The sequence below is a fragment of the Nerophis lumbriciformis genome, linkage group LG10 (assembly GCF_033978685.3).
Source record: "Nerophis lumbriciformis linkage group LG10, RoL_Nlum_v2.1, whole genome shotgun sequence".
Classification (NCBI taxonomy): domain Eukaryota; kingdom Metazoa; phylum Chordata; class Actinopteri; order Syngnathiformes; family Syngnathidae; genus Nerophis; species Nerophis lumbriciformis.
The window spans coordinates 52,780,692-52,793,191 of NC_084557.2; the positions used below are offsets into that span (position 1 = coordinate 52,780,692).

Below are 12,500 nucleotides of genomic sequence, written 5' to 3' on the forward strand. Positions count from 1 at the left end.
GGCTCAGCTCCTTCTTCACCACAACGGATCGATACAGCGTCCGCATTACTGAAGACGCCGCACCGATCCGCCTGTCGATCTCACGATCCACTCTTCCCTCACTCGTGAACAAGACTCCGAGGTACTTGAACTCCTCCACTTGGGGCAAGATCTCCTCCCCAACCCGGAGATGGCACTCCACCCTTTTCCGGGCGAGAACCATGGACTCGGACTTGGAGGTGCTGATTCTCATCCCAGTCGCTTCACACTCAGCTGCGAACCGATCCAGTGAGAGCTGAAGATCCTGGCTAGATGAAGCCATCAGGACCACATCATCTGCAAAAAGCAGAGACCTAATCCTGCAGCCACCAAACCGAATCCCCTCAACGCCTTGACTGCGCCTAGAAATTCTGTCCATAAAAGTTATGAACAGAATCGGTGACAAAGGGCAGCCTTGGCGGAGTCCAACCCTCACCGGAAACGTGTCCGACTTACTGCCGGCAATGCGGACCAAGCTCTGACACTGATCATACAGGGAGCGGACCGCCACAATTAGACAGTCCGAAACCCCATACTCTCTGAGCACTCCCCACAGGACTTCCCGAGGGACACGGTCGAATGCCTTCTCCAAGTCCACAAAACACATGTAGACTGGTTGGGCAAACTCCCATGCACCCTCAAGGACCCTGCCGAGAGTATAGAGCTGGTCCACAGTTCCACGACCAGGACGAAAACCACACTGTTCCTCCTGAATCCGAGGTTCGACTATCCGGCGTAGCCTCCTCTCCAGTACACCTGAATAGACCTTGTTTGAACCTGACAATCGTTTATTGAAAAGAGATAAAATCCTGACGGAACTTTGAATACGCAGAGAGGGCTGTGTGGGTGAACAGTCAAGACTATATTTTCTTTCATTTCAATTAATGCACATGTCAAAAGTGCACTTTCAATGTTGATGATGTGCATTTATTGGAAAAAGAAAACACTATAAAAGGTTATGGCAAGCAAAACAAATATTTATTTATTTCAACTATTTTCCCTAAAAATAGGCATCCAGGTTATAAAATGTGTTTCATCCAATTATTTAATTGATAAAATAAAATTGATAGATTATTTGATTACTAAAATAGTCTAGGTGCAATCGTATGTGTATTAGTTTATAGTTATTGAGAATTATTTTGTTTTTGGTTGGGTTTTACATTTGTAGCTGTGTATAGAAATAGCGCCTCTGAAGTGGCAGCTTGTTGCATCAGCTATGCGATCCTCTAATGTCTCCCTCGTTTCATACCAAGATAGAATAGAATAGAATAGAAAGTACTTTATTGATCCCTAGGGGAAATTCAGCACCACAGTTCGCTCACAATAGACAATAAACATTTAGGTATTTTTACATGTGAATAACATAAATACAGTCTATTATACAGCATTATTCACATGTGAATAATATAAATACAGTCTATTATACAGCATTATTCACATGTGAATAATATAAATACAGTCCATTAGATAATATTTCTCACATGTGAATAATATAAATACAGTCTACTATACAGCATTATTCACATGTGAATAACATAAATACAGTCTATTATACAGCATTATTCACATGTGAATAATATAAATACAGTATTATACAGCATTATTTACATGTGAATAACATAAATACAGTCTATTATACAGCATTATTCACATGTGAATAATATAAATACAGTATTATACAGCATTATTCACATATGAATAACATAAATACAGTCTACTATACAGCATTATTCACATGTGAATAACATACATACAGTATTATACAGCATTATTCTCATGTGAATAACATAAATACAGTCTATTATACAGCATTATTCACATGTGAATAACATAAATACAGTCTATTATACAGCATTATTCACATGTGAATAATATAAATACAGTCTATTATACAGCATTATTCACATGTGAATAATATAAATACAGTCTATTATACAGCATTATTCACATGTGAATAACATAAATACAGTCTATTATACAGCATTATTCACATGTGAATAATATAAATACAGTCTATTATACAGCATTATTCACATGTGAATAATATAAATACAGTATATTAAACAGCATTATTCGCATGTGAATAATATTAATACAGTCTATTATACCACATTATTCACATGTGAAATATATAAATATAGTCTATTATACAGCATTATTCACATGTGAATAATATAAATACAGTCTATTATACAGCATTATTCACATGTGAATAATATAAATACAGTCTATTATATAGCATTATTCACTTGTGAATAATATAAATACAGTCTATTATACAGCATTATTCACATGTGAATAATATAAATACAGTCTATTATACAGCATTATTCACATGTGAATAACATAAATACAGTCTTTTATACAGCATTATTCACATGTGAATAATATAAATACAGTCTATTATACTGCATTATTCACATGTGAATAACATAAATACAGTCTTTTATACAGCATTATTCACATGTGAATAATATAAATACAGTCTATTATACAGCATTATTCACATGTGAATAATATAAATACAGTCTATTATACAGCATTATTCACATGTGAATAACATAAATACAGTCTGTTATACAGCATTATTCACATGTGAATAATATAAATACAGTCTGTTATACAGCATTATTCACATGTGAATTGTAACGACGTGGTCGCATAGTGATGCGGGTGTGGTTCTCCCAAGGATGCAGACGGCTTCGGACACAGCTTGCAGGTAGGAAAATAATTTATTGAAAATATAAATCGTACGGGGAACGAACAAAAGACGTGCAAATAGCAAAAGGCAAAAACAAAAGGACTAGCGTGGGAGCTAGCAGGCAAAATGGCATAGCGTGAAAAGCTAGCGGGAATCTAAGTTGTCGTTATCAGTTGTATGGGAACAAACTAGGAAGCCAGACCGAGTGAGGCCAGGGCAAAGACTAAATAGCCCTCTGATTAGTGCCCGGGCAACAGGTGCGCGTCCCGAACACTAACCAGAGGCAGGTGAATGTAATCAGTTGACATGGCAACTGAACACAAACAAAATCAAGGTGCTGAAAACATGTGACTCAAACATAAACAAACTATGATCCGGGCAGCGGATCGTAACATGAATAATATAAATACAGTCTATTATACAGCATTATTCACATGTGAATAACATAAATACAGTCTTTTATACAGCATTATTCACATGTGAATAATATAAATACAGTCTATTATACAGCATTATTCACATGTGAATAATATAAATACAGTCTATTATACAGCATTATTCACATGTGAATAATATAAATATATTATACATATATTTTACATATAAGTACAGTCAAGAAGGAACATATGCATCATACATTATACTGTCTGATGGCGCCGCAGATGGCCGCCACGGTACTGCGCTCTATCGCCGTTGCAATTTTCCTTGTTCCATGCATTGAACAAAGAGAGCACAGAACAAGTCACATTCCTAATGTGTTACATACTTGGCCAACAAAGATGGCTTTGATAGCTGTGCCACACTACTCTATGTACCTATGGCCTGAATCCAGCATTTTCAAGCCGAACATTGGCCAAATGAAGTAACAAATATCAATATAAAGTGGTATTGGCTATTAGACCACACCAATCAGGCAGCGTTACTATATCGGATCAAAATAGCTTCAAGGTGACTAAAAGGTGTCATTTCATGTCTAAAGGGGTTTTATAATGTTAAAAATGTATTTAGAATGTTGAAAACAGATTTTTAATGCTGTAGCTTTAAAAATATCAGACTTACAGTCGTCCCTCGTTCAACACTGATCATTTGTTCCAGACGCAACCGGGATAAACCAAGTTCCGCAAAGTAGGAATCATCATTTATACCGTATTTTCCGCACCATAAGGCGCCCTGGGTTATAAGCCGCGCCTTCAATGAACGGCATATTTCAAAACTTTGTCCACCTATAAGCCGCCCCGTGTTGTAAGCCGCATCTAACTGCGCTAAAGGAATGTCAAAAAAACAGTCAGATAGGTCAGTCAAACTTTAATAATATATTAAAAACCAGCGTGATGTGGGCGCGCATGGAGTCGTATATCAACATGGACGGAGCTGCGTGAAAAAAGCCACCCGGCCTCTTCGCGTAAACTTACCTTAACCACTCGCTCATCTTTTCTTCATCCATCCCTTCGAGTTAGCTTTTATGATGACGCCGGCTGGAAAGGTCTCTTTTGGCAAGGTCTTCCTTTTGAATATCACCATGGGTGGAAGTTTCTGGCCATTAGCATGGCAAGCTAGAACCACAGTGAAGGATGACTTCTCATTCCCTGTGGTGCAAATATTCACCGTACGTGCTCCCGTTGTATCCACAGTGCGGTTCACAGGAATATCAAAAGTCAGTGGAACCTCGTCCATGTTGATAATGTTCTCTGGCCGGATCTTTTTTTCAGCTATCTTGTTTTTACAATATGCACGGAAAGTAGCCAGCTTTTCTTGAAAGTCTTTAGGCAGTTGCTGTGAAATAGTAGTCCGTGTGCGGATGGAGAGATTGCGTCTTTTCATGAACCGGATCCCTGTCGCTTAGTAGGAGCCATTTTGTGGTCTTTACAGATGTAAACACACAAAGGAAATGAAACGTAATATCCGCGCGCTTCTTCTTCTTCTACGCGGGCGGGTGGTTGCTTACAGTAGAAGAAGAAGCGCTTCCTGTTCTATGGGGGCGGGTGCTTACCTTGGCGGTTGCTTGCGTAGAAGAAGAAGCACTTCCTCTTCTACGGGGAAAAAAGATGGCGGCTGTTTACCGTAGTTGCGAGACCGAAACTTTATGAAAATGAATCTTAATATTAATCCATATATAAAGCGCATTATAGCGTATTATAAGGCGCACTGTCAGCTTTTGAGAAAATGTGTGGTTTTTAGGTGCGCCTTATAGTGCGGAAAATACGGTAAATCAAAATTATTTTTCATGACATTCTAAATATGTTTTTTTTTTACCATTATGAGACCCCTTTAGACATGAAATAACACCGTTTACTCACCTGTACTCTATTTTAATCCAATATAGTAATGCTGGCTAAGGCTGAGCCAATCAGTGGCCACGATACTGAACAGCACACTCTGATTGGTTTGCTCTTCAAACTGTATTATTAAAGTTAAAGTAGCAATGATTGTCACACACACACTAGGTGTGGCGAAATTATTCTCTGCATTTGACCCATCACCCTTGATCACCCCCTGGGAGGTGAGGGGAGCAGTGAGCAGCAGCTGTGGCCGCGCCCGGGAATAATTTTTTTGGGTGATTTAACCCCCAATTCCAAGCCTTGATGCTAAGTGCCAAGCAGGGAGGTAATGGCTCCCATTTTCTATAGTCTTTGGTATGACTCGGTTGGGGTTTGAACTCACAACCTACTGGTCTCAGGGCGGACACTCTAACTTATTGATATTTTTAGTTTATTTAGCCATTTTTATGCTTGGAAATGCTTAATTTAGAACCAAAAAATAGTAGAATATGCTAAAAACAATATATAAAAACATGTGCGATGTAGGCTTGTAAAACTCCACTGTGTACGATGGGAAGCGACATGAAGGCGTCGGTTTCTTTGATGTATTGTAATCCACAGGAAGATTTTGTCTTGACCCGAGATCTACAAAGCGGAGAGGAGGCAGGGCCTGACCCCCCTCCAGGCACCTTTTCTTTGAACTGTTTTACGACCTTTTCTTTGAACCCACCATTTCTTTGAACTTTTTTGTAATCAAAGGCGATGGCTGTTTACGACCCCCCCTCCCTTAGAAACAGCTGTTGCCATGTAATCAGGGAAAGTCCAAATAAAAGAGGAAAAGTACAATCTTTCGTCAGAGCGCGGTGGAAGACTGCACAAGAGTACAGCCCAGACGTTTCTCCTCAATTGAGCCAAATGTAATTCTGTCTCTGTTTAATTCCTTGGTCTCAGGGCGGACACTCTAACTTATTGATATTTTTAGTTTATTTAGCCATTTTTATGCTTGGAAATGCTTAATTTAGAACCAAAAAATAGTAGAATATGCTAAAAACAATATATAAAAACATGTGCGATGTGGTGAAGTCGCATGATTTGAAGCACAATGAGCACGACTGTCTCATTAATAATTCCTACTTTGCAAATATTCATTTACAACGATCAGGCCCGGAACCAATTAACAGTCATAAACAAGGATTTATATAAATATATATGATATATTATTTGGTAGTAAATGTTAATTAAATTCAACTTTTTGAGAGGTGAAAGTAGGTACCGGTATATTATAAGCCCAGACATTGGGGACACCTTCAATTGGATGCTCATCAAAAAGTATAGTTTTCCGATAAGTTATGCAGTTAGTTTACTTTTTAATGATAGTATGTTAAAAATGTTTAAAATTGAAATCATGTATTGGTAAAAAATAAGTTAAGAATGTATAAATGACACTCACAGTTGGATGAACTTACTGTCTCCTATGTAACTGCTCTGTCTAAAGACCTTGAAGTGTGTGTGTGTGTGTGTGTGTGTGTGTGTGTGTGTGTGTGTGTGTGTGTGTGTGCACCTTCTGTGCTGCACTCCTCCGAGAAAGACGGCAGCTCCGGTATGATGTGCAAGGGTCCTGATGGCGCAAAGCCGGGCCCCAGGTCGGCGCTGTAAGACAAGTCATCTGCGATGCCCGGCAGGTCTGGCAGGTATGACGGCACGTCGATTTCGGGCACCTGCCCCAAGTCTGGCACGTAGAAATAGTTCTCTGCTGTCTGATGTGAGTGGAAGAGAGCAGTGACTTTGAATAAGATCAGAAGTACAAAAAAATGTTATTACATGGGCAAAAGTGTTCAATAATTCATTTGAATTGATCAGGAGTTAGACCACTTTGAAGGGGAAGTGCACTTTTTTAAAATGTTGCCTATTGATCAAAATCATTATGTATGTATTTTTATGCATTCTAAATTAACATGAATAAAAGTTTGCTTCAATTTTGCCCATAAATACCTCTAAAACTGGGATAATTGTTTTTGGTGCTAAAAAAGAAAGGTTTAAAGTCATCCAACACCTTCAATCACTGTCCCTGAAAACCTCAAATAAAGCCCAAAATCTTGGAGTTATTTTAGATTCTGATTTACATCAGACACATCAAATCTTACCTTGAAAATTTTTTTTTACCTTGAAAATCATTTTTAACCTTGAAAAAAATGTTTTACCTTGAACATTTTTTTTTACCTTGAAAATCATTTTTTACCTTGAAAATCATGTTTTAGCTTAAAACATTTTTTTTAAATTTTTTTAATTTTTGTAACTTTTTTTAAATTTTTTAATTTTTTTTTAAATTTTTTAAATTTTTTAAATTTTGTTTAAATTTGTTTAAATTTGTTTAAATTTGTTTAAATTTTTTTTAATTTTTTTTAATTTTTTTTAAAAAATTTAAATTTTTTTTTAAATTTTTAAAATTTGTTTTAAATAAAAAAAAAAAAAAAAAAAAATTTTTAAATTTAAAAAAAAAATAATTTTTTTTTTAATTTTTTAATAAATGTTTTTATTAATTTTTTTAAATTTGAAAATTTTTTAATTTTTTTTTTTTATTTTAAAAAAAAAATTTTAATTTTTAAATTTTTAAAAAATTTTTATTAATTTTTTTAATTTTTTTTAGATTTTTTTATTTTTTTTAAATTTTTTACATTTTAATTTTTTTTTAAATTTTTTAAGCTTTTTTTAAAAAAAATTCAAATATTTTTGAATATTTTTGAATATTTTTGAATATTTTTGAATATTTTTGAATATTTTTGAATATTTTTCAATTTTTTTTAACTTTTTTTTAATTTAAAGATTAAAAAGATTAGGGTTTTTACCCTAACCCTAATCTTAACCCTAACCCTAATCTTAACCCTAACCCTAACCTTAACCCTAACCCTAATCTTAACCCTAACCCTAACCCTAATCTTAACCCTAACCCTAACCCTAACCTAACCCTAACCCTAAAAAAAATGTTAATTGTTAAACTTGTTTAAAAATATTTAAAATTGTTTTAAATTGTTTTAAATTTTTTTTAAAATGTTTAAAACATTTTTAAATTTTTTTAAACATTTTTAAAAATGTTTTAATTTTTTTTTTTTAATTTAAATTTTTTTTTTTTTTTTTTTTAAATTGTTTTAATTTTTTTAAATTTTTTTTAAAATTTTTTTAATTTTTAAAAAAAAATTTAAAATGTTTTTTTTTTTTTTTTTTTAAATTTAAATTTTTAATTTTTTTTAAATTGTTTTAAATTTTTTAAATTTTTTTTTTATTTTTTTTAAAAGAAAATTAAATTTTTTTAAATTGTTTTTTTTTTTAAATATTCTTAAATATTTAAAAAAAAAATTTTTTAACTTTTTTTTAACTTTTTAAAAAAATGTTTACCCTAACCCTAACCCTAATCTTAACCCTAACCCTAACCTTAACCCTAACCTAACCCTAATCCTAACCCTAACCCTAAAAAAAAATGTTAATTGTTAAAATTGTTAAAATTGTTAAAATTGTTTAAAATTGTTTTAATTTAAAATAGTTTTAAATAGTTTTAAATGTTTTTTTAATTTAAAAAAAAAAAAACTTTTTAAATTTAATTTTTTTTTTAATTTTTTTAATTTTTTTTAACTTTTTAAAAAAATGTTTACCCTAACCCTAACCCTAATCTTAACCCTAACCCTAACCCTAATCTTAACCCTAACCCTAATCTTAACCCTAACCCTAACCTTAACCCTAACCCTAATCTTAACCCTAACCCTAACCTTAACCTAACCCTAACCCTAACCCTAAAATTTTTAATTTAAAAAAAATTGTTTTAAATTGTTTTAAATTGTTTTAAATTGTTTAAATTTAAAAAAAAAAAAAAAAAAAAAAGTTAAAACAAATTTTAAAATTAAAATTGTTTTAAATTGTTTTAAATTGTTTTAAATTGTTTTAAATTGTTTTAAATTGTTTTAAAAAAATTAAAAACATTTTAAATTTTTTTTTTTAATTTTTAAAAATGTTTTAATTTTTTTAAATTACATTTTTTTAAATTAAATTTAAAAAAAAATAAAAAAAATTTTTTAATTTAAAAAATTTAAAAACATTTTTTTTTTAAATATTCTTAAATATTTCAATTTTTTTTTTTTAAATTTAAAAAATTTAAACTTTTTTTTAACTTTTAAAAAAAATGTTTACCCTAACCCTAACCCTAATCTTAACCCTAACCCTAACCCTAATCTTAACCCTAACCCTAACCTTAACCTAACCCTAATCTTAACCCTAACCCTAACCTTAACCCTAACCTAACCCTAATCCTAACCCTAACCCTAAAAAAAAATGTTAATTGTTAAAATTGTTTAAATTTTTTTTAATTTTTTTAAAAATAGTTTTAAATAGTTTTAAATAGTTTTAAATAGTTTTAAATAGTTTTAAATAGTTTTAAATAGTTTTAAATAGTTTTAAAAAATTTAATTTTTTTTAAAAATTTTTAAACACATTTTTTAAATTTTTACATTTTTAAAAAAAATAATTTTTTTTAATTTTTTTTAAAAAAAAATAATTTTTTTTAAATTTTTTTTTAATTTTTTTAATTTAAAAAAAACAACATAAAAAAAATTAATTTGTAATTTTTTTAAATTTATTTATTTTTTTTAAATATTTTTAATATTTTTAAATATTTTTAATTTAAAAAAAGATTATTTAATTTTTTAAATTTTTTTAAAGTTTTTAAAAAAAAATCTTTTTTCTTTTAATTTTTTTTTTAAAATATTTACCCTAACCCTAATCTTAACCCTAACCCTAATCTTAACCCTAACCCTAACCCTAACCCTAATCTTAACCCTAACCCTAATCTTAACCCTAACCCTAATCTTAACCCTAACCTTAACCCTAACCCTAACCTTAATCCTAACCCTAACCCTAATCTTAACCCTAACCCTAACCTTAACCTAACCCTAATCTTAACCCTAACCCTAACCCTGATCCTAACCCTAACCCTAAAAAAAAATGTTAATTGTTAAAATTGTTTAAAATGTTTTAATTTTTTTTTAAATTGTTTTAAATTGTTTTAAATTGTTTTAAATTGTTTTAAATTGTTTTAAATTGTTTTAAATTGTTTTAAATTGTTTTAAATTGTTTAAAAAAAAAAAAAAAAAAAAAAAGTTAAAACAAATTTAAAAATAATTTTTTTTTTTAAATTTAAAAACATTTAAAAAAAATGTGAGCACATTACACCAATTCTTAAATCCTTACATTGGCTCCCTGTACATAAGAGAATTGATTTCAAAATCCTTCTACTCACATATAAATCACTACATGGTCTAGGGCCGAAGTATATCACTGATATGCTCCCACTATATAAGCCCTCTAGATCACTAAGATCTTCTGAGAGCAATCTGTTAGCGGTTCCCAGAGTAAAGTCAAATGAAGGGAGAGCATCATTCAGTCACTATGCAACAAATAGCTGGAATAAACTTCCTGAAGATGTCAGACTTCCCCAAGTCTGACTACTTTTAAAACTAGACTGAAAACTTTTATGTTCACCGAAGCTAAATCTTTTAATCTTTTAACGTCCGCACTGTTTTTATTTTTATTGTCTGCATTTTAATTTTAATTTTATTTTCTTTCATTTCACTTTGTTGTCTGTGAAGCACTTTGAGTCTGCCTTGTGTATGAAAAGTGCTATACAAATAAAGTTGCCTTGCCTTGCCTAAATAATCATCCAAAGCGACAACAATACTCCATTTACATTTTGTGACTTGAATATTAACAAGTATTAGTTACATTGTTATTATAAGCGCTAACGCAGACAAACTATTTATAGCGTGATCAAAGAGAGCTAACTAGCTTGTGCTGCTAATATTGACATCATCAGCGGGTGAGCTGCTTTCTCGCCTCAGAGCATGTGAAAGTTTATTTTAGATTAAAAATCATGCTTCTCACCTTGATAGTAAAATGATGAGGACATAATCTGAGAAGTTAGTCAACTTTGAGGGACAATTTAGACCCGATAATGGCGAGAAAGACCCGAAAAGACGCTTTAGTTCCACCCGCCTTTTTTCTTTGCGAAAATGATGAGTCATTCTTTACCTAAACAGGCATATGTCAACGTCCTAACAGTCGACATCCTAATGACAGCAGACATTGTACAGTAAGTGATTGTGCTTTTTTATTTTTTAACTTTTTTTATTTATTATGTTCGTTGTCTCTCATGAAGTCTGTCGTATGTAAAAAGGGAATGTTGTGATGATGATGTTTTTTTTTTTTTAAGTGTGTATAAAAAAACCTTAATGGAGGTGTTTGGATGTTTTTAAGGGCTTTATTGGCAGAATAGTGCGACTCTCATAGGCTCCATTGTATCCATCTATCCATCAATTTTCTATCGCTTATCCCCCCCGGCGTTTTTTGGAAGCGTGTGTCAAAGGTTAACTGACAACGAGGAGAGTGGGCCAAAATTTAAAACTGAACAAAGCCGCAGGCCAAGGTTGAACAAATTAAGTGAAGTGAAGTGAAGTGAATTACATTTATATAGCGCTTTTTCTCAAGTGACTCAAAGCGCTTTACATTGTGAAACCCAATATCTAAGTTACATTTAAACCAGTGTGGGTTGCTGATACGGCCGCTCTACCAACCGAGCTATACCGCCCTATTAAATTAACCATTCTAAATTAACATGAATAAAAGTTTGCTTCAATTTTGCCCATAAATACCTCTAAAACTGAGATAATTGTTTTTGGTGCTAAAAAAGAAAGGTTTAAAGTCATCCAACACCTTCAATCACTGTCCCTGAAAACCTCAAATAAAGCCAGAAATCTTGGGGTTATTTTAGATTCTGATTTACATTTCGACAGACACATCAAATCTTACCTTGAAAATAATTTTTTTACCTTGAAAATCATTTTTAACCTTGAAAAAAATGTTACCTTGAAAATTTTTTTTCCCTTGAAAATCATTTTTTACCTTGAAAATCATGTTTTAACTTAAAAAATGTTTTTTAAATTGTTAAAAAAAAAGTAAACTTTTTTAAAAAAATTTTTAAATTTTTGTAAAATTATTTAATTGTTTTTAATTAAAAAAAAAAAAAAAAAAAAATTTAAATTATTTTTCAATTTTAAATTATTATTTTTTTTAATTTTTTTAAAATTTTTTTAAATTTATTTTTTTTTAATTAAAAAAAAAAAAAATTAACCCAATATCGAAGATATTATTATGTTCGTTGTCTCTCATGAAGTCTGTCGTACGTAAAAAGGGAATGTTGTGATGATGATGTTTTTTTTTTTCAGTGTGTATAAAAAAACCTTAATGGAGGTGTTTGGATGTTTTTAAGGGCTTTATAGGCAGAATAGTACGACTCTCATGACTCTCATAGGCTCCATTGTATCCATCCATCCATCAATTTTCTATCGCTTATCCCTTTTGTCACTTGCCGTAATGCCCTAAAAATGTACCAGCATCGACGGCAAGAACATGCCGTGACCACCCTTGACTTTGCACTTGTTAATGGACAATTGTAACGTAATTGTTGCGTCCAATAAATTAAT

At 31.6% G+C, this 12,500-nt stretch overlaps 1 protein-coding gene across 2 annotated transcripts in view; it reads right to left on the bottom strand.

Moving 5' to 3' along the window:
* The window catches only part of wash1 (WAS protein family homolog 1), a 47,409-nt gene that overhangs the window by 8,770 nt on the left and 26,139 nt on the right, over positions 1–12,500 (bottom strand). For both annotated transcript variants that reach the window (XM_061969402.1, XM_061969401.1), the window contains exon 7: positions 6,539–6,734. In XM_061969402.1, the coding sequence (XP_061825386.1) occupies positions 6,539–6,734 (196 nt within the window). The remainder of the gene's footprint in view (positions 1–6,538; positions 6,735–12,500) is intronic.